The sequence below is a fragment of the Nyctibius grandis genome, chromosome 1 (genome assembly GCF_013368605.1).
Source record: "Nyctibius grandis isolate bNycGra1 chromosome 1, bNycGra1.pri, whole genome shotgun sequence".
In the NCBI taxonomy this organism is placed as follows: Eukaryota; Metazoa; Chordata; class Aves; order Nyctibiiformes; family Nyctibiidae; genus Nyctibius; species Nyctibius grandis.
The window spans coordinates 131800095-131823197 of NC_090658.1; the positions used below are offsets into that span (position 1 = coordinate 131800095).

At 46.2% G+C, this 23103-nt stretch overlaps 1 protein-coding gene across 1 annotated transcript in view; it reads left to right on the plus strand.

Annotated features, from left to right (window-relative positions):
* Positions 1–23103, plus strand: part of ELP3 (elongator acetyltransferase complex subunit 3) — a 119881-nt gene that overhangs the window by 13078 nt on the left and 83700 nt on the right. Inside the window, exon 7 of the mRNA XM_068397860.1 lies at positions 167–321. Coding sequence (XP_068253961.1) covers positions 167–321 — 155 coding nt within the window. The remainder of the gene's footprint in view (positions 1–166; positions 322–23103) is intronic.

Sequence of the window (23103 nt, forward strand, 5' to 3'; positions counted from 1 at the left end):
CCTGTTGTGCTGGGCTCAATGTCTGTACTGCGTTCTTGCAGTAGGAAGATAATTTTTGAGTTGTTTTGGGGGTGGATTATAAGAAATCTGTACAAAAGTATGACTCGTTTGTCATTCATAAAAGTCCTTGATTGGTAATTTTTCTCTGGTACTTTTAATTTTCCAGCTGAAGCAGTTGGGCCACAGCGTGGATAAAGTAGAGTTCATTGTGATGGGTGGAACATTCATGGCCCTGCCTGAAGACTACAGAGATTATTTCATCAGAAACCTTCATGATGCCTTATCAGGTCACACGTCCAATAATGTAGCAGAGGCTGTCAGGTAAGCGTCTTGCTTTTCTTTAATGTCATTATTTAAAAGTGTTCTTTAACTGGTGTAAGAACAGAAGATACTGAAGTCAACATTTTTCTTTGGGATGTTTATCCAAATACTTATTTAGGCACAGAATATTTATAGCTCAACTTGCAGCATCGCTTCTGCACTAGCAGAAGATAGAGCCGTGGTTTATCTATTTTCTCATGTAGGAAATGCTAAGCTGCTTCTGATTTCTTGGCGTTCCATCTGGACTTCTACCTTTTATGCTTCATCAACTTGATTTGGAGTTGTGACGAATCACATTGCCATGGGATTTATTCCCTTTATCTAGGAAGGGGAACTGATCCTGGCTTGGAGGGAGGCCAGACGTCAGCTCCTGTAAGGGATGACTCAGCCCCGAGAGCGTCAGCGCTCAGGAGCTCCGAGCCCCTGGCACTCTCAAACACAGTTACCCTTGCAGTATTGCAGCGTGACAGGGAGATGCTCCTCTTCTCATTTTACAGTTGATCAACTGAAAATCAGAGGCTGATTTATTTGCGTGTGCTTTGGGTCGTTAAGTACACAACTTTGCAGGGCATGTTGCGGTGTAAAACAGAGAAGAAAAATGAGAAAGATTTGACATTTTGGAGCTGTTAAATCTAGGTGAGCATCCTTACTAACAGTTTTTGTTTGCTACCTTACCATCATTCAGTGCAGTGGATTTTCCATGATAGCATTATCATCTACTAAAGAAAGCAGTTTTAAAACTGACATTAGGAAGCATTTCTTCTCAGCAAGGGTCATTAGCCATTGGAAGGGGCTGCCCAGGGAGGTGGTGGAGTCACCATCTCTGGAGGTGTTTAAGAAAAGCCTGGACATGGCACTTAGTGCCATGGTCTAGTTGCCATGGTGGTGTCAGGGCAATGGTTGGACTCGATGATCCCAGAGGGCTCTTCCAACCTGGCTGATTCTGTGACTCTGTGACTAGCCCTTGTCTAGCTTCATGTCTACCTTTGTATTTTAAAACTGTAATTTCGGTTGGTTTTCCTCTGGAGGGCAGCAAACGCTTCTGGTTTTCTTTGCGTTTTTTCCTTGTCGTTCAAAGACCAGACAAAAAGTGCTGTGCTGCTCTTTCCAAGTGAATTTTATCAAGATAAAATCACGAACAAGTTGGGAAAAGAATTGCTTTTTCTTTTGCTCTGGTGCCCTGGTTGTGAACGCAGGACACAGCTCGTTATGGAAGAAGGATGGAGTTGGCAGATTGTCTATCCAAATTAGTGCTGTGCTTGTATGTACGTCAGGTGGTTCAGGATGTGGTTATGCCATATTTTTTTCTGCTGCAGGTGTCTAGCTAATTTTATTGGGCTTAAAATTGCTTTTTGAGTAGCCTGTCCTTTGCTCTGCAGATTGAGGAGACTATTTACGACACAGACCGCGTGATAAGTAATTTTAAGTGCATGCAAAACTGAAGTGACTCTGGAGCCAGCGTACTGCCTTGCGAGCACGCAGATCAAGCAATGTGAGAAAACCCGCACTAACAACTTGTGTGGTTTTTTTTTCAGCAGATAAATAAAGGTTTATATTTTTAACATAAAATTCATGTAAAATGCTTAGTAAATGGAGGTATGTGGGAGTTATTCAAGTTGCACTTCCTAAATATTCTAGAGGCGAGAAAATTGGGTTTAAGATGAATCAGACCTTTTACTTTTTGAGCTTCTTGCGTTTAGTTGTTGTACTGTGTCACTGCAGTACTGTTTTGAGATGGTCAACGATGCTTGAAATAAGCATTCAAGGTTGAACTTATTTCTCTCTGTGTATGAGGATTCAGCTCTTCTCCCTCCCTACTTCTGTCAACAGAGGCCATGCTACATGGGGAATACTGGCAAAATCTTACTTGTTTTGTATTGTGGGCACTATGTAGCCTGAGATCTGGTCTCTCTCACTCCTTATTTTGAATGAGTTTATGGTAGCCTTGGATTTTTTCCTCCTTGTGGAAATCATTAGTTAATTTTAGAGTTTGTACAGTGATTCCCTAATGGGGAAGAAGACCTTCAGCCAGGATGCTTCTTAAAAAGTCTTTCTGAGCACGACCTTTGATTAAACCAGTGCCGCATCTATCTATACAGGCTTCAGTCCGCCTAACTGTGAACACTTTTTTTCCCCTTTTCTCTAGTCATTTCTTTCCTTTGTCCTAAACTTGAGCTCTGCTTCTATGTCCAGTGCTGTTTTTCCAGTGATAGTGCTACGCTGACCTGTACGGTCTGATCTGTGCAGCACTGAAAGGGCTCATCAATCTGGCATCCTCCTCTTGATGTAATTTTGAATTTTCTTCTTATAATACTTTGTCATGATCAGCCCACTGCAACTTCTGGTCCCAGTTAATCTGATAAAAAGGATGTGACTCTGTAGTTTCAGCCAGTACAGTATGATGGTAGCCTGCCGTGGAGATATACACTGTTCCTCACCAGGAACTGGTGCTGCAAATCTGACTGAAGAAATAAGTGCTCAAACTATGTTGGCCCTTGGACTCCAGTTGATGTTCTGAGTTGGCTTTCTTACAGATTCAGTCTTATGGTGAATCCAGCCCCGTGGTAAATCACACAGCTGCAAATCCCACAGTGTCTATATGAGAGAAATGATGTGGGACTGGGAGTGATCTGTTTTGGAAGTGGGGCACAGCCCTAGCCAGCTGCTGCCAAATAAATAAGTCTGGAACTGTGGCTTTATAGTCAGTGGAGAGAGCAGGATCTTCATGGGCTGGCTCAGAACATCTAAGCTAGGTTGCTGCTTTAAACTGTTTCCAGGTAAACTGGGCATCTGACTTGGGAGGTGTGAAGAACTCCCTTTATACCTGTATTTATTAAGTGTTAGGAGATCCTTTTTGCATGAGTTGACCTCAAGTGAATTAAGATTTTTGTTTTTATAGATGTATGAACAGGACATGAATGTACAAGTGACTATATTTACATACGTGAACTCACCAACCAAAAGGGTGATTTTTTTTTTAAAAAGATAAACTGAGAAACTGCCTGGCTTTCATAGCGCCTCTGTTGCGAGTAGAGGAAGGAAATTACTTCCCTTATAAAGCGTTGCTGGTGTTGAATATTTCTGTAGCACCTCCCTCTTCAGGTAATAAACACTTTTTAGACTATTCAGACAGAAGTCTCTGCTTGAGGTGCTTTGGTACGCTTGAGAAATAAGTTGGCCAAGGAATGAGTAAAGAATTGCAGAGCCAGAGGGGATCTTTGCTTTGTAAATAGTTTGCAACAAGACTGAAAAGTTTTAATTTTTATCTGCTGAGAACACCACTTGGGAGATTTCAGTGCACTTCAAGCAAGGTGGTGGACTTGGTGATAAGCTTCCCTTCTTTAGGAGATTTGTAATTACTGCTAAAGACTCACAATAAGGCCAATATTTTCTTTTTTACTCTAGAGAAATACATCTTCCTCTGGGAGTTGTTCCCATTGAGCCAAAGTGTTGACTTCATCACTGGTTGCGGCTGCCTTTGCTCTTTCACGAGGACAGCGAACCAAGAAGGTGTAAAATCCACATGCCAATGAGACTTGCTGCTCCCCATCATTTTGCTCCTCTCACATGACCCGTGAGTCATTATTGGTGCTGGGCGTATTTAGCTGCCACCGTGACTCACCACTTAACTCCAAGGGCTGAGCACCTCTTCTGTGAGCCAGGATCTGACTTTTAATTAGTGGATGAGGCCAAAGGAGAACGTGCCTGTGTTGAGAAAGGCGGGTGTCAGAAAGGTCGCCCATGCAGCTCCTTGCACTGCAACATCAAGCCTGACTTCTCTTAGTGTATTTCAAAATGAACAGAAACTATTTTTAAAATTTTATTTTAATATCATGTGTTGTCTCATCACAGAATCGCAGAATCAACCAGGTTGGAAGAGACCTCAGGGATCATCAAGTCCAACCGTTGCCCTGACACCACCCTGTCAACTAGACCAGGGCACTAAGTGCCATGTCCAGTCTTTTCTTAAACCCCTCCAGAGATGGTGACTCCACCACCTCCCTGGGCAGCCCCTTCCAATGGCTAATGACCCTTGCTGAGAAGAAATGCTTCCTAATGTCCAACCTGAACCTCCCCTGGCGAAGCTTGAGGCTATGTCCTCTTGTCCTATCACTAGTTGCCTGGGAGAAGAGGCCGACTCCCACTGCGCTACAACCTCCCTTCAGGTAGTTGTAGACTGCAATAAGGTCACCTCTGAGCCTCCTCTTCTCCAGGCTAAACACCCCCAGCTCCCTCAGCCGTTCGTTGTAGGTCAGACCCTCCAGACCCTTCACCAGCTTGGTCGCCCTCCTCTGGACTCGCTCCAACACCTCAACATCTCTCTTGAAGTGCGGGGCCCACAACTGGACACAGGATTCAAGGTGCGGCCTCACCAGTGCCCAGTACAGAGGGACGATCCCTTCCCCAGACCGGCTGGCTACACTGTTCCTAATAGAGGCCAGGATGCCATTGGCCTTCTTGGCCACCTGGGCACACTGCTGGCTCACGTTCAGCCGGCTGTCGATCAGCACCCCCAGGTCTCTTTCTAACCACTCTTCCCCCAGCCTGTAGCGCTGCAGGGGGTTGCATTCAGGTGCACAGCAGACATAAACTGTGTCCATAATAGTTCCGTTATCCAAGCCTAGTTTGGCTTTACATCCACTCATCAGTCAGTAGCCTCTTAAAAGGCTCATTCTCTGCTTGCATCGTGTGCTGAAACCCAGAACATTCAGGAGTAAGTACTGTCGGCTGCGTTCGATTCCTCGTGGAGAAGTTACAGCTCCTAATACCGAACGACACTGTGAGACTGCCTTTTTCTTAGGCTTCTCATCGATTGCTTTCCAACTGCCTTTCTGTGTTTCCACTGTTAGCTGGGATGTTGAGCAGGCAGCGATGCTTCCTGCTGCCACAAATGTTTTCATTGTGCAGGAGGAAATTTCCTTCAGGTATCCTAAAAGCCGTATTGATCTTTTGGCAAGCGGTAAGCAGATGGATCCAGCTACTTTAGAGCCTTCGCTGAGAGAGAAGACACAGGTTTTTAAATAACCACTGCTTAGGGCTGGATTGTCGTGTCTCCAGTTTAAGACTCTTAGCCCATCTGAGGAAGGAAAAAAAAAAAAAACCCGAGCACTGGCAGTTTCAGCAGCAGTTGATTTGATACATGGAGCTCCTGACGCATTTTAAAACCCAGCTGGAAATCACTCTTAAACATGCCAGATCAGAGCAACCCCTGAAAAATGTGTTTTGTGTGGTTATTGGATGATGTGTTTGCTGGAAAGATCGTTATATTCTTTACTCAAATACCCACATCAGGTCTCATTATCAGTAATTGTAATAGAAGCTGCAGTTTCTCCATAAGAAATATAATGATTGTGAAGGTTGACAACTAAGCAACTCCTAATTTTGCTTTTCAATAGCGAGGAATTTTGAGTCACCATCCCTGGAGGTATTTAACAGACGAGTAGATGTGGTGTTTAGGGTTATTGTTTAGTGGTTGACTTGGTAGCTGGACTCAATGATCTTAAAGGTCCTTTCCAACCAAGACCATTCTGTGAATAAACCTGCTTTCAAAAGGTCACTCTTTATTGTCACAGTTGAAGTCTGTTTTAAATTTCCCAAATAAGACTTCAGGAGTTTTGTTAGAAGATGTGGGCTTCTGCAGGTAAATCTAATCTTGCTGCTGCTGGTGCTGTAATTTTACCAAGACTCAGCCTGGCTGCTTGACTTTTAGGGCGCAGACACACAATGAAGTTATGTGGGTATCAAGGAAGGAGATTTAAGCAAACCTGCTTTACCTTGAGGTTGGTACAGGCAAAGAAGATGCTGTCCTGCAATTCAGCTCGATCTATGGTTGCTTGTTACACTAATGTGTCTTAATTGTGCTTTCTGAGTACTAATTGTGACTCTTAACGATAATAACAGAGGGCCTTGACTCACTAGCTCCAGTGATTCATGCTGGGGTGATTTAAGAGGTTACTGTTCTCCTTTTATCTGCCTTGACCCTCTGCTTGAGGTCACCTCTTCCAAAACAGGTAGCTAAACATAGTCGTCCACCCTGCAGCTGCCAGAGTTCACCCTGTGGCAAATTAACGTGGAAGGGATAGCAGTTTAAGAAGATGTGCTACTTCTTTGGCTGCGGGGAGCCCAGCTTGTTAAATTGCCCCGCTACAAATTGCCAGAATTTGATAGTCAGATCTCACCTCTTGACTTGCCGTGATGAGGAGCTACTGTGGCAGGTAGGCTCTGGCAGCTCCTGCACCAACCGCTGTAATTGTCGGCTTAAGCTCCTGTTCTAGCGGTAATTTGGGCAGCCGAGGTGTGTGGGGACTTATCCCGCTCTGCATCCCCTCCTGTGCAGGCAGCAGCTTCTGGCAGAGAAGGAAGGGAATAGCAGGAGGCAGCAACATTGCAAATTGCTGTGGCTGTGTCCATCAGAACTTGTCTGTCAAATCCCTCCGGACATCTGCTGGGCAGCGATTTTTCTGTGCGTCTGTGCCAGGCGGGAGATAACTGGCTATTGTTTTAGTGCCAGATCATTTACAACAGAGGTTCTGCCTAGATTTCCTTTTATTCCCGGAGATTTGGAGACTAGTTCCTAATGTTCTGGAGAAACAAGCAGATTTTCTTTGTTTCCCAGCTTTGGATGTGACTCTTCCATGGTGCAGGAGCCACGTTTGCCATTAAAACCTGATTGTTGCTGAGTGTTTACCCCTAAATGCCTTCAGAGTATGGATAACATCTTTCCAGCTTGCAGAATTTGAGGAAATTTACCCCAAAGCTGGCTGGCCTTTGGTGGCATCCTATTACTTATTTTCTACTGCAAGACCCAGCTTTGAGCTGCTGAAGTGTGTCTTATTTGGAAGATATTTAAGTGAAAGTCATTTCATCAGATCCTAATCTTGTTATGGGTAACTGTTCATCTTTTTTCCTCCTGCAGCTATGGAAAGTGATAACCTCTCCAGTTATCTGTTCAGTATTTCCACAGCATTTTCTCCTGCGTGTAAAATATTCAGGTTTGTGACTGAACGTAGATCACTAGGGCAGGTAGGTACGAGGAAGCCATACCCACATATTTCTGTGCATGAGCAACAGCACATCTGATATTATGTGACTTTAGATTTTCTAGAGGTGGGTGCTAGAGCCACATATATCTTTGTCATAGGTTTACGAGGCAGTAGTGTTTATTCATAACAGAAATTTCAGCTACACCAAATTTAGCAATATTTGTAAATGCTATTGATCCATATTTTGTCCTGCGCTGGCGGAAAGGATGATGGCCCTAGAGGTCGTGACATTGTCAAAGCTAAATAATGAATTTCAGTGCCTTTTTTTGTACATTTTCAGCAAGTTACTGCTGAACACCTGCCAAAGGGAATACTTTTCTCATTTTTGCTGCTTCACTGCTGTGTGTGTGTAATTTGGCAAGCATAACAAGTTCTCCAGTGACCTGCACTAAAATGTTAACGCTCGGATGGGATCTGAGTGGTCAGCTGGGATTGGTAACTGGAGATGGAGTCTTATTCATGGCTTGGTCACCTGTATGAATATGAACCTGGCTTGATTATTACTCAGTTCTAGTTCAGATGGTGCTGGTGATCCAAAGGCAATGCCATGAAGAGCTGGTGTGGCAAGTACTAAATAAGCTTTCTGGGTTAATTTCCTCCCCGACACAGACAGTGTTACCCCATCCTGTGTATTACAGAAGCATTGCCTTAGTTGCTGTTGTATTCTGGTTTTCCAACTGTGCAGAAGATCCCAGAATCCCAGACTGGTTGGGGTTGGAAGGCATCTCTGGAGATCACCCAGTCCAACCCCTGCCAAAGCAGGGTCACCCAGAGCACGTTGCACAGGGCTGTGTCCAGGCGGGTTTGAATATCTCCAGAGAAGGAGACTCCCCCCCTCCCTGGGCAGCCTGTGCCAGGGCTCTGGCACCCTCACAGCAAAGAAGTTCCTCCTCATATTCAGATGGAACTTCCCATATTTCAGCTTGTGCCCGTTGCCCCTTGTCCTGTCACTGGGCACCACTGAGAAGAGTCTGGCCCCATCCCCTTGACACCCCCCCTGAGGTATCTGTGAGCACTGATAAGATCCCCCCTCAGTCTGCTCTTCTCCAGCTGAACAGCCCCAGCTCCCTCAGCCTCTCCTCGCAGCAGAGATGCTCCAGCCCTCTGACCATCTCCGTACCCCTCCGCTGGACTCTCTCCAGTAGTTTCTTGTCTTTCTTGAACTGGGGGGCCCAGAACTGGACATAGTACTCTAGATGTGGCCTAAGTAGGGCAGGGTAGAGGGGCAGGATAACCTCCCTTGACCTGCTGCCCACAGTCTTCCTCATGCACCCCAGGACACCATTGGCCTTCTTGATCAAACATTAGCGATTGCTTTGAGCTCTATAAGGATGCAAGTGATCCTAGAGTGATGCTCCCATGCTCTGGAGAGCTAACATGGGACCTGCACTATCTTTTTGTCTTCTATCAGCAGTGATTGCTTTCCAGCCCAAATTAAAATGGGCTGGTAAAATAGTGAGATGCAGTTTATAGTTCCCTCAGCTGTGCTGTGCTTGCCTCATTGATATTGTAAACTGAGATCTCCTGCCTTTCAACAGCGCTAAATTAATTTGAAAGAAAAGTCATTTTCTGGTAACATGGTGGGTGCAGTAGGCATGCAAAAAAAGACAGGTTTAATTTTTATGCTTTTATGGAAGGATGTCAAGGAGTGGTTTTCTTGTGGCTGTTTTGCAAACAATGTACTAGGCAGAGCAGAGGCTGTTTGCTTTTGAAAATGTGTCTTTCTGCAATGTGTTGAGCTAATGCACTGTGGGACTCTGTGCCTCCTCGTGGCCCATCGGTTTGCAAAGTCAAGTACTCAAAAGCTGGGAACTAGCAGAGCTGGGGGTGTTTGTGCAGCCTTAATTTGGTCACCCCGTCTGGGCCTTGGATTATATGATTATCTGCTTTTTTCTCTTTCTGCAAGACCTTTGCCTGGTTGGCCTCCAGAGGTAGATTGTGTGCTGCTCTGAAATTCTAAAATTAGTGAGAAAGGGTTCCTTTGATATAAATAAGATTCACCTTTTCTCTAACAGCTCTGAGGTGAGATGTGGGTTCAGCTTGTGGGTTAAGAGAGCTCAGTTCAGATGTTTCCATGCGAACTGGGTGCCTGATCTCCCCTTGCAGCCAGCGGAGATGCGGTCAGCGGAGCCCAGAGAGGGATCCAGCTCATGCTGAAGCAGGCACCTGCGCCGGGTCTGCGTCGCTCTCTGGGCTCTGTCAACCGGGCACCACTGACTGCCGCGGGATGTGAGAGCCCCAGCTCAGTGGGGGTGTTTGCATCCACGAGCTGGATCCCGCACCAAGAGTCTTGGCTCCACTGCAGGCTTGGGCAGGAGGTGTTTCCATCTTCTGGGGGTGCTGATGGACAGCCGGCTAAACATGAGCCAGCAGTGTGCCCAGGTGGCCAAGAAGGCCAATGGCATCCTGGCCTCTATGAGGAATAGTGTAGCCAGCTGGTCTGGGGCAGGGATCGTCCCTCTGTACTCGGCACTGGTGAGGCCGCACCTTGAATCCTGTGTCCAGTTGTGGGCCCCGCACTTCAAGAGAGATGTTGAGGTGTTGGAGCAAGTCCAGAGGAGGGCGACCAAGCTGGTGAAGGGTCTGGAGGGTCTGACCTACGAGGAACGGCTGAGGGAGCTGGTGTTGTTTAGCCTGGAGAAGAGGAGGCTCAGAGGTGACCTTGGTGCAGTCTACAACTACCTGAAGGGAGGTTGTAGCGCAGTGGGAGTCGGCTTCTTCTCCTGGGCAACTAGCGATAGGACAAGAGGACACAGCCTCAAGCTTGGCCAGGGGAGGTTCAGGTTGGGCATTAGGAAGCATTTCTTCATAGAAAGGGTCATTAGCCATTGGAAGGGGCTGCCCAGGGAGGTGGTGGAGTCACCATCTCTGGATGTGTTTAAGAAAAGACTGGACATGGCACTTAGTGCCCTGGTCTAGTTGCCAAGGTGGTGTCAGGGCAACGGTTGGACTCGATGATCCCAGAGGTCTCTTCCAACCTGGTTGATTCTGTGATTCATCTCTGACTTCTGACTCCTTGAGCTCGTGCCGGTTTTTGATGCAGCGCAGCTTTTTGCAAGATACTCCTGTTTCTTCCCGTGTTGGTTCTTGGTCCCATTCTCCTTTCCAGGTCTTTGCTTTGCCCCACCTGTAGGAAAACACAAGGGGTCACTCACCTTTGCTTGTACTCTCTTTTTCTATTCTGTCTCCTACCTGGTGTACTTCACAGAATCACAGAAACACAGAATCAACCAGGTTGACAGAGCCCTCTGGGATCATCGAGTCCAACCGTTGCCCTGACACCACCCTGTCAACTAGACCATGGCACTAAGTGCCATGTCCAGGCTTTTCTTAAACCCCTCCAGAGATGGTGACTCCACCACCTCTCTGGGCAGCCCATTACAATGGCTAATAACCCTTTCTGAAAAGAAATTCTTCCTAATGTCCAACCTGAACCTCCCCACAACTTGTCTCGTTGTAAGCCCGGTGTGCCATTTACAACCGGGAGTAGCCATGATAAGAGACATTTGGCTTTTCTCCTTACCAATGGAGCTGGAGGAACTTGCTCCTTGGGACTGGCACAAGTTGAGTAGCTGTTGGCACCTTAGTTGGAGCTACGACGGGCGGCAAATGGAGCCGGGGAAACGGCACCATCAGTTGTCCTAGTCTGCTGCAGCAAACCTCTTCCTGCACGTGTGGTTTTACAAGCGGAAAACAAGCGTGTGTATGTTTTTTGTAGCAGTTTTTTGGAGCGAGATCATATTTCAGCTTTATAGGTGAGGGAGTTGCTTTGGCAAGAGAGCAAGATTAGCTAAACCATAGCTTTTCACTGGCAATTTTGGCTGATAACTGCTTTTTATTAGCTCTGTTTATAATTTTATTGATACAATTGCTTTGTTTCCTCAAAGCAGCAATCAAGTTGTTTTCCTTCCTTGAGCTAAATGTTTATAGCAGAGTGTCAGATGGGGCCGAGAGGAATTCTGTTTAACAGGCAGATGCAGAAACTACCAAGCAAGATCTTTACTGGACAGTGTCTTTATGCAACAATAGCTTTTAGGGCAGTTAGTTATCGGAACTATAAGCAGCACCGTGGCAGCAGAAGTGGTTTTTCTCCTCAATAACACCTAGGAACTGGTTGTTACTAACAATATGCAACTTTCCCTAGGCCACGGTGAGTCAATATCAGAACTGAAATTGGAACTAGAGGGGTTTTTTTTTTAACTAAGTGTAAGTCTCACCTAGTGCTGTCTCTCTCATCAAGTGCAGCAAGAAAACTTTGAACTTCAGTTTAGATTTAATAAAAGAGACTGTCATGTCATTTCTTTCATAGTTTGAGATATAAGGACTTTTTTCTCCCAAATCCCCCTTTTAGCCTGTGTCTATGACTATATATTGACTATTCTGGGCTATGCTGTCTATATAATTAAGACCTAATCGTTGATCATATTGATTTGGCAGCAGACATTTAAATTGTTTACCTCTCAAGTATCCCTGAGCTGAATTGCACAGCAAAGACATGAGAAATCAAAGGCAAATCTTGGGCATCTCCTCATGCAAGTTTTATAACAGTCTTTGTTTCGCTGGATGTAGCAGGCTGACGAGCTGCTCGGTGTCACTGTGGTGACATGGGTTGTTGTTCGTGGGTTGTTATCCGCTTCTGTACACTTGGATAAAAAGAGAAAGGGACGTAGAGTAAAACCTGTCCTCTGGGAATAGCTGATATCGATTGCCTGGTAGAGGTGGAATTTAACTAAAGGTCAAATAAAATTGTACTGGAATCCACATAAGGGACAGCTGAAATGGGACTAAGAGCTCCTTCTTGTTAGATTTTATATTGCTTGGTGAAAAGATACCAGGAAGGCAAAATTGACCAAAATGAAATATTAACCAAACGCAGCCGACAGCCTTCTGCTTTTCTCCCTGAAACACAGTGTGGGTTAAGGCCACCACACTGCACGGAACTGATGCTTAAAGCAAAGGGTAGGACTCTGTGTTTAGTGTTTATCCTGGATTACTGGACAGAAATTCCCAAACTGTTACTGAGAAATGCACTGGATTCTAAAACTTCGTGGCTTAAAATGTCTCCTTGTGCTGAGCATATTTTTTTCCAAGCTTTTCTTCTGCACCATAAAATGGCAACTGGTTTTGGAAATAATACTGTTTGGGGCTCATAACCCTCATGCATAGGCTTTTTTCCTACTTCAGAAGTAACCTGTGTGGTTTTGGATGGCCGAGCCCAGAGAGTGGTGGTGAATGGGGCAAAGTCCAACTGGCAGCCGGTCACTAGCGGTGTTCCCCAGGGCTCAGTTCTGGGGCTGGTGCTGTTCAATATCTTTATAGATGATCTAGACGTAGGGATTGAGTGCACCCTCAGTAAATTTGCAGATGACACCAAGCTGGGTGGGAGTGTCGATCTGCTGGAGGGTAGGAAAGCCCTACAGAGGGATCTGGACAGGTTGGATAGATGGGCCGAGACCAACGGCTTGAGGTTCAACAAGAACAAGTGCCAGGTCTTACACTTGGGCCACACCAACCCCCTGCAGTGCTACAGGCTGGGGGAAGAGTGGTTAGAAAGAGCCCTGGGGGTGCTGATCGACAGCCGGCTGAACATGAGCCAGCAGTGTGCCCAGGTGGCCAAGAAGGCCAATGGCATCCTGGCCTCTATGAGGAATAGTGTAGCCAGCTGGTCTGGGGCAGTGATCATCCCTCTGTACTGGGCACTGGTGAGGCCGCATCTTGAGTACTGTGTCCAGTTGTGGGCCCCGCACTTCAAGAAAGATGTTGAGGTGTTGGAGCGAGTCCAGAGGAGGGCGACCAAGCTGGTGAAGGGTCTGGAGGGTCTGACCTCCGAGGAACAGCTGAGGGAGCTGGGGGTGTTTAGCCTGGAGAAGAGGAGGCTCAGAGGTGACCTTAGTGCAGTCTACAACTACCTGAAGGGAGGTTGTAGTGAAGTGGGAGTAGGCCTCTTCTCCCAGGCAACTAGTGATAGCACAAGAGGACACAGCCTCAAGCTTTGCCAGGGGAGGTTCAAGAAGAATTAGGAAGAATTTCTTCTCGGAAGGGGTCATTAGCCATTGGAAGGGGCTGCCCAGGGAGGTGGTGGAGTCACCATCTCTGGAGGTGTTTAAGAAAAGCCTGGACATGGCACCTAGTGCCCTGGTCTAGTTGCCATGGTGGTGTCAGGGCAATGGTTGGACTCGATGATCCCAGAGGTCTCTTTCAGCCTGGTTGATTTTGTGATTCTGTGGTAGCCTGGGAGGACATGTAATTACTTGTAAACTATTTTCTTTTCTTAAACAGGAGAGGAGCTGCTGTTTGGCACAGGAAGTCTTACCCTTTTTTGTAGCAAGGCCAGAGCTCCATAGTGCCTTCAAGCTTCTGGTCATCTGAACCACTTCTTCCTTTTTGCAGTTTTATCAGGTCTTTCAGGATGACGTTTATGGCTTCTTTTCCTTGCTTGTCATTCTCAAATGTTATTAGTGGTAATTAAAGGAGATAAAATTTTGTACAAGCGTCCTGGGACCAAGGACGGGAGTTTTAGAGTGGCTGGTTGAATGCGTAGGCAACCAACCTATCGTTTCATCCATGTGTGGCTCATCGATCTGCTTGTCTTGGCTGCTGAACATCCAAGCTGGAATGGTCAGCATGGTGTGTTGGACCAGCATCTTCCACATGTAAGATGGATGTGGACATTTTACAAGCACTTCATTTTCTTCTTTCAGACATCTTGGAAAAAGTTGTGTTTTGCTGATGTGTTGGACCTCAGTTGTCTTCATTAGGATGACAGTTTTTCTTTGCTTTAGCTGCTAAAAACCCAAACCACCTCCCTCTTTGCGTAGAATGAGTATAGGGAGATTCTTGTTTCCATAATACACTTTTTCACCTTATGGCAGATGAACTCCTTTCCTCTGGCTACTTGAAATGAGCTAATATTTCAACGAAGCTTCTAGGTTGTACTTGTTGTCCTTGAAGCATTTGACAAATATGTGTAACTTTACCTGGATTTCCAAAAATGAGGTCCCTCACCAAAACCGATTTCAAGATTGTGGGAATAAGAGTGAAGGTCTCGCATGCATAAATAATTGAAAGATATTGAAAAAGGGAATAAATGATCAGTTTACACAACAGAGGAAAGTCATTAGTGGTGTCCCAGAGGAATCTGTGCTGGAATAGGTGGTCTTGACCATGCTGGGTCAGTGGTGTAGGGAGAGATGAAAATCAGTGTAGATATAAAGTGATGTGTATAAAAAAGATTTTTCCTTATTTTACTGCAGAACAATGAGCTCCAAGTTGGCTAATGCCACTCAGGAACAAAATTTTAAAGTTATAGTAGGTAACCATGAGAAACACAGGCTTGATATTGGTATTAGTTAAAAGACCAGCTCAGTGTGAGGAATTATAATGAAGGGAACAGAGAGCAAACTGGGAAATATTGATGTGCTACCACGTAACTCAGCAGTGCCTTCACAGCTTGAACCTACGTTCAGTTCTTCTTTTTAAAAATAAGAGAAGGGAGAAGGAAAATGATACTGTGGAACTGGGGAAAATATTTGAGTGGTATAATAGAGACCTGTGAAATCCTGAGCAGCACAGAGAAGTCAAAAAAGGATGAACGTTGGTTATCTCCTACAGCACAAGGACTAGGGCTATCAGATGAAATGGGAATTAAACACAGGAGGCATTTCTTTGTGCAGGACATAGTTAGGCTGAGGGGTGACCAAACACATTCATAGGAAAAATATCCATTGAGAGCTGCTAAGTCCTGAAGACACCTACTGCTACTAAAGATATCGCCTCTTGCTCAGGGAATCCCTGAAAGGGAAATAATTGGCAACTGTGAGAGTATTCAAGGAAGATGCCACTGCAGCTGGCCCTATTCCTATTGCTGTAGTCTAAGGACCTGCCACCAGCCATGGGTGGGATACTGGGCTAAATGGACCTTTGGACTTGCCCCAGGCACTGGTTGTGTGTTTCTGGAGTGTGCAGGTCCCTTGTCATGGAATCACAGACTGTTTTCGGTTGGAAGGGACCTTAAAGCCCATCCAGTTCCAACCCCCCTGCCACAGGCAGGGACACCTTCCACCAGACCAGGTTGCTCCAAGCCCCATCCAACCTGGCCTTGAACACTGCCAGGGAGGGGGCAGCCACAGCTTCCCTGGGCAACCTGGGCCAGGGTCTCACCACCCTCACAGCAAAGAATTTCTTCCTCACATCTCATCTCAATCTCCCCTCTTTCAGTTTAAAACCGTTCCCCCTCGTCCTGTCACTCCATGCCCTTGTAAAAAGTCCCTCTCCAGCTTTCCTGTAGCCCCTTCAGGTACTGGAAGGTGCTAGAAGGTCTCCCCGGAGCCTTCGCTTCTCCAGGCTGAACAGCCCCAGCTCTCTCAGCCTGTCTCCATAGCAGAGGGGCTCCAGCCCTCTGAGCATCTCCGTGGCCTCCTCTGGACTCGCTCCAACAGCTCCGTGTCCTTCTTGTGTTGGTGCCCCCAGAGCTGGACGCAGCACTGCAGGGGGGGTCTCCCGAGAGCGGAGCAGAGGGGCAGAATCCCCTCCCTCGCCCTGCTGGCCACGCTGCTGGGGATGCAGCCCAGGACACGGTTGACTTTTGTCCCACCTCCAGACCAGGTCAGTTTTAGTGGCACCCCAGTTGCCATCTGAAGGCAGTTCAGAGGCTGGGGTCTCCCTAAGCCTCGGCTGTAAGGAAGCTGATAGCTCGTGTAGCTGCTTCTGTTCTGGGAGAAACGTGAAGACTTCAGTCTCCAAGACTATAATGTGGGACAGGTTTGAGAAAGGCAGAGGGCTACCATAAGAAGGAGGAGGAGATAAGCACTCACTTGCCCATATTAGCCTTGTTTTACCTTTTTTCCCCCCATAACCTTTAGTTTTGACAGAGAGAGATAAAAATAGAGGTTGCAATTCGGCTCCTGTTAGAGCCACACATATGCAATTTTTCTTGTTTGAAATATTTCACTCTGGCATATGCTTATCCATCCTGGTGTTTCCAGTTATGGCTTGCTAATAATTTGTTGCTGAAAAAAACATTATCTGTGTTGCTCTTCCCTTGAACTTGATGGATGGGAGCTTAGAAAAGAAGCCTGCGATGTTAGAAGGTCGTGTCGGGGTTTTCTGTTTCATGTCCTTTTTTTGCCTTCTGAGCTAAGACAAACCTTTCGGGGCCTGCTCCGATGTCCTCTGAGAACAGGCAGTGATTATGGCTTTGGAAATAATTGTGCATTTATTAGCCCAGCGTGAGCAGCTCTCGTGCACGGCTCTGTCCTGGCTGTCATGAACGGCCGGGTCCCTCCAGCGAAGCTACGGCCTCCGTGCCCAGAGGTCCTCTCCATGATGTTGCTCTATGAAAGCTGTGAATGATATAAAAATAAACCCAACAGCCTCCCCACCCCCTTCCCCCTATAGCCAACATCATTACCTCCTTGTCGTTACAGCCAGGCGTTTAATTAGCCCATGCAAACAGCCCTACTTTGATGAGGCCTGAAGTGTGGTAACATCACTGTGCCCCTTCTGCTCGTGCTGTGCTTTTCCTTCGGAGGATTATCAGATGTCAGATCCATTCTCTGTGGTTACAACTTGATAAACGAATTAAGAAAGAGAAGAAGCTGGGAAGTTGTAGGTTTTTTTGCTGCAGAGTGGATACTATTTTGAACACAGATCCTGTCTTGGATGTCTAGCACCAAGTGACACAGCAGGAGGGAGCGTAATTGCGTGTGACTTATCTGTTAGTGGCATTTCACGAAAGGAAAGGATTTGTTCTCGCTTATCTTCTAGCAGGTATAAATAGTGTTACTTTAGCAAAATTGGAAAATTATAGTTACTTAAAATACAGTCATTTATTGACTAAAATAAAAGTTTTTCAGTATTTGAAGACTGAATCTTGGGAAACTGATGCTGCTGAGAAATCAAAGCAGTCTGTCGTACTCCTGGTAGTGGCGATAAAGAAAACACTGAAATGTTGTAATAAAAAGGGAGCAGTATAAAGCCAAATAACTGGCATTTGAGCTTTCAGAAATACCTGCTCAGGGCAATCATCAAAAATGCAACTTTTGAAACATGTCGGATGAGTAAGATGCCACCTGTTTTGTTTACTAGCAGGAAATTGTAGGTATTGAATTAATTGTCGCTAGCTGTGTTTCAGAGATTGGCGTTGTGATAAAGCAGAGGTATCGGAGATCAAGAAAAAGGAGGTCACAGAATCACAGAGTGTCAGGGATTGGAAGGGACCTCGAAAGATCATCTAGTCCAATCCCCCTGCCGGAGCAGGATTACCTAGACCATATCTCACAGGAATGCGTCCAGGCGGGTTTTGAATGTCTCCAGAGAAGGAGACTCCACAGCCTCTCTGGGCAGCCTGTGCCAGTGTTCGGTCACCCTCACCGTAAAGAAGTTTTTCCTCATATTTCTGTGGAACCTCCTGTGTTCCAGCTTGCACCCATTGCCCCTTGTCCTGTCAAGGGATGTCACTGAGAAGAGCCTGGCTCCATCCTCATGACACTTGCCCTTTACATATTTATAAACATTAATAAGGTCACTCCTCAGTCTCCTCTTCTCCAAGCTAAAGAGACCCAGCTCCCTCAGCCTCTCCTCATAAGGGAGATGTTCCACTCCCTTAATCATCTTCGTGGCTCTGCGCTGGACTCTCTCTAGCAGTTCCCTGTCCTTCTTGAACTGAGGGGCCCAGAACTGGACACAATATTCCAGGTGTGGCCTCAGCAGGGCAGAGTAGAGGGGGAGGAGAACCTCTCTTGACCTGCTGACCACACCCCTTCTAATCCACCCCAGGATGCCATTGGCCTTCTTGGCCACAAGGGCACATTGCTGGCTCATGGTCATCCTGCTGTCCACTAGGACCCCCAGGTCCCTTTCCCCTACGCTGCTCTCCACCAGGTCTGTCCCCAACTTGTACTGGTACATGGGGTTGTTCTTGCCCAGATGCAGGACTCTACACTTGCCCTTGTTCTATTTCATTAAATTTCTCCCCGCCCAACTCTACAGCCTGTCCAGGTCTCTCTGAATGGCTGCGCAGCCTTCTGGTGTGTCAGCCACTCCTCCCAGTTTTGTGGTCATTTAAGTAATAGCTGAGGCTGTGGTACATAAGGTACTAGGTGTGTTATATCGGCAGTTTCCTCTTCAGAAACCAATGGTGTCACGTTTTTTCTTAGTTCCACATGTACAGACATTATTGTCTGTCTTGCACACCTGTAATTGTGTTACACCTCGGACTACAACTCCTTGTAGTCAAGGGCACAGGAAGGGTGGTGGTTTTTTTTTTTTCAAGATGTTATATTTGTTTGAGAAGCTGGATATTCACAGTCTTTGTTCACAAAGTTAAGGCCAGGAACCTTCTGCCGAGGACTCATTTAATCGCTAATTAAAATTCTTTATTTTCCCACCCAGCCCTCCAACACTTCCCTCTTTCCACAAGACTCGAAGCACCTCTTCTAAGGCAGGTTTGCAACTGGTTTTTTTTTTTTCTCTTGGGGATAGGCCAAGGGTAGATGAGCAGCAGTGCCTTCCGCTTCCTGGCTAAGCTGTGACCGCTCATTGCAATGTGTATGGGTTGTTCAGCCTGGAGAAGAGAAGGCTCCAGGGAGACCTTCTAGCACCTTCCAGTACCTGAAGGGGCTACAGGAAAGCGGGAGAGGGGCTTTTTACAAGGGCATGGAGTGACAGGACGAGGGGGAACGGTTTTAAACTGAAAGAGGGGAGATTGAGATGAGATATTGGGAAGAAATTCTTTGCTGTGAGGGTGGTGAGAGCCTGGCCCAGGTTGCCCAGAGAAGCTGTGGCTGCCCCCTCCCTGGCAGTGTTCAAGGCCAGGTTGGATGGGGCTTGGAGCAACCTGGTCTGGTGGAAGGTGTCCCTGCCCATGGCAGGGGGTTGGAACTGGATGGTCTTTAAGGTCCCTTCCAGCCTAAACCGTTCCATGATTCTATGAGTATGGAGCACCACAATGTGTGGAAATTGCTGCTGTTGGATAATCCATTGGCAGCAACGGTGATCGAGTAATATGACCATCTTCATAATTTATTCCATCTTCACCTTCCAGAAGGTTTTCTTTGGCTTTTGAAGTGATGCTGGAATGTCCTGCAGGCAATTTTTGGGGGACTGTTGGGTTGGATGAGTTGTTCTAGATCCTTCCCTTCTTTCCATATAGATGGGTACACCTAAATGCTTCTTGCTCTTGGTGATTGGTTCTCTTTGATGCTGCTTTTGAACTTTCTGCTGCTTCTTGTGCCTTTTTCTGCTATTTTGCCTCTGGGTTTATCTCCTCTTTATGTACTCTTCTACTCTGAAACGTGTAAAACAGATAAATGGTTTAAAGGCGTGTGATTAACGTGCTGTATATGCCCTGTGTTAACCCACCTGCTTTATTCTTACGGTTTATCTTTTCTGAGCTTGTTGGGATGAGGCAAGTCTTTCTGCGATGTCTGGCATCCTGCCACCCTAATCCCAACCAGGGAGTCTGGAAGCTGCTGTAGGATGGATTGTAAATAATTGAGTCTTTGATGTTCAGGTCTCTTAGCTGATGAGACTTTTGTCTGTAGACCAAAGTTGTTTAATCGAGAGTGTGTAGAGGCTTTGTGTTGGTTTATGCCAGAACTGTGCTGTTTTTTCTCCAAGTGAGAAAGTATCTGAGACCCTGTGTCAAAGTGTTGTGTCTGGTGGAGATGTAGGTGCCTTTTTGCTCTAAAAAACGAGCTTATTTAAGAGGCAGATTCTGATTGAAGGTCTGCTTAATGTACCAGCTTCCTCTGAAAATTCAGTCAAATATTCTCCAATGATTAAAATTAATAATCTCCCATTTACTTCTTCCTATTTCAGACAGTTCTGTAATCATGCTGGAAAGAACTGACTTTACAATAGCGATGTCTGTGCAAATCTTAGGGTTTCTCTGTATCACATTTACTTCATTTGTATGGCTTAGCATCTGTTTCATTTGCATAATTCACCTCTGTGGTCAGTCCATTATTAAAATTGCCCCACTGTCATCTTGTGCTATAGACTTGTCTTGATTTCTGATTATTCTTTTGATTATGTGGGCTTATTATTACAAATTAGATGTGTTACAAATAAGACTGTTCCAGGGAAGGAGGAGAAATACTGTAAGATGTTTGTTGCTGCTGGAACTTCTTTACTTTGAGGGTGCCAGAGCCCTGGCACAGGCTGCCCAGGGAGGGGGGGAGTCTCCTTCTCTGGAGATATTCAAACCCACCTGGACACGACCCTGTGCAACGTGCTGTGGGTGACCCTGCTTTGGCAGGGGTTGGGCTGGATGATCTCCAGAGGTCCCTTCCAACCCTTAACCATTCTGTGATTCTGTGGAGAAGATAAAATCCATTTCCACTCTCAGGTTCTAGAAGAAATGCACATCATAAATATTAATGCCAGAATGAACCTGCAGATCGTGTGAACTTGTATATACAAGACCATCATGGGTGGAGTTTTCAACTTGGGTTCGTCTAATTTCATAGGATCATAGAATGGTTTGGGTTGGAAGGGATCTTAAAGCCAATCCAGTTCCAACCCCCCTGCCACGGGCAGGGACACCTTCCACTAGACCAGGTTGCTCCCAGCCCCATCCAACCTGGCCTTGAACACTGCCAGGGAGGGGGCAGCCACAGCTGCTCTGGGCAACCTGGGCCAGGGTCTCACCACCCTCACAGCAAAGAATTTCTTCCTCACATCTCATCTCAATCTCCCCTCTTTCAGTTTAAAACCGTTCCCCCTCGTCCTGTCACTCCATGCCCTTGTAAAAAGCCCCTCTCCCGCTTTCCTGTAGCCCCTTCAGGCACTGGAAGGTGCTAGAAGGTCTCCCCGGAGCCTACTCTTCTCCAGACTGGACAGCCCCAACTCTCTCAGCCTGTCTCCATAGCAGAGGTGCTCCAGCCCTCTGAGCATCTTCGTGGCCTCCTCTGGACTCGTTCCAACAATTTCTCAGGGCTTTCTCTGTTTTCCTTCTTTTGGTCTGCAGTTAATAATAGTTTTGCTTGTCTCGGTCATCAACAAGGTCATCTTAACCTCTGGTGGCTGAGTATCCTGAAGTCAGTCTCTTCAGAGCTCTAGATATCTGTATTTCAGGCTGGCTGCCTAGTTGGGTAGTTTCTGTTCCCTCTTCATATCTGCCTTGGGTAGCATGCCATTCCTGCAGGATGTGTGGCTAGATGTCTGTTGTTTTTAAAGATTAAATGAAGGCAAATCCATCATCTCCGTTATCGTGATAAATCACTGCGAGAGAATTGACTTGGTACAGGGAGATATTTTGACATTAAAAAAGAGACTAGAACAACATGTCGCCCATTCCATTGGTTTTCAAAACAGGCATAGCAGAAAATTATGGTCATTGACCCGAATGATTTCTAATAGGATTCTGTTGTTTTTGCCTCTGGGCCTTCTGGTTAATACTTGTGTTAAAATAGTAATTTCGAAGGGTTGGCAGCAACTATCAATACTGGAGATGGGCACAGAAGGGATAAATCTGTATTCCATAGTAAGTTGTATATGAGCAAGCTGCGTACTTTATTATGGGAAAATGTAAAGCTATTTTTCTAGGAATGGTGCAGGATTCTATTCCGAGAAGCAGCGAAATATCTAGAAAATTCGTAGGAGTTAAGTCGCGTTATCATGAGCTTTCTGTATGATTCAGCAGCCAAATTACCCTTGACTGTATAAATAGTGGAAAATTGGATAGGAATAGGCAAATCATGTTCCATCTGGATATAGGACTGGTGTGTCTGCAAAGTTCTGTGGCTGTTTTTGGTATCAAAGGCAACAAGAAGAATGCTTAAAAACTGGAGAGAGTGCTTAAAAAAGGTGTGAAAATGATGTAGGCATTAGCATATATGCACTTAATGAACAATATGCAAAGCTCCTTGAATCTAGTCTGATGCCCTGATACCTATCAGGGTGTTGGAGCGAGTCCAGAGGAGGGCGACCAAGCTGGTGAAGGGTCTGGAGGGTCTGACCTATGAGGAACGGCTGAGGGAGCTGGGGGTGTTTAGCCTGGAGAAGAGGAGGCTCCGAGGTGACCGTAGTGCAGTCTACAACTACCTGAAGGGAGGTTGTAGCACAGTGGGAGTCGGCCTCTGCTCCCAGGCAACTAGCAATAGGACAAGAGGACATAGCCTCAAGCTTGGCCAGGGGAGGGTCAGGTTGGACATCAGGAAGAATGTCTTCTCAGAAAGGGTTATTAGACATTGGAAGGGGCTGCCCAGGGAGGTGGTGGAGTCACCATCTCTGGATGTGTTTAAGACAAGACTGGCCATGGCACTTAGTGCCCTGGTCTAGTTGCCATGGTGGTGTCAGGGCAACGGTTGGACTCGATGATCCCTGAGGTCTCTTCCAACCTGGTTGATTCTGTGATTCTGTTATTCTATCAGAAAGGCAACATGGTGGAACACAGCTAATTTAGGAAATTTCTAGAGTGCATCATGATGATATTTGGGAATATTTGGCTCATCTGGTGCCTAGGAGAGGTGCTTTCCTGGATCTGCTGCTCACAAAGAGCTGGTTGAGGGAGGGATGTGGTCTGGGCTGCAATGACTCTGAGATGTTAGAGCTTAAGATCTCGAGGGATGTGAGTAGCAGAATAAAGATGTCAGAATGTAGGACAACAAACTTGAACCTTTCTAGGGAACTGAAAGGCAGGATGCCCTGAAGGGTGAATAAGCCCAGGTGAGCTTAGCTGATCTTCCAGGACAACCTTCTCAAATTGCAAAGACAGTGCATCCCGATGTGCAGGAAA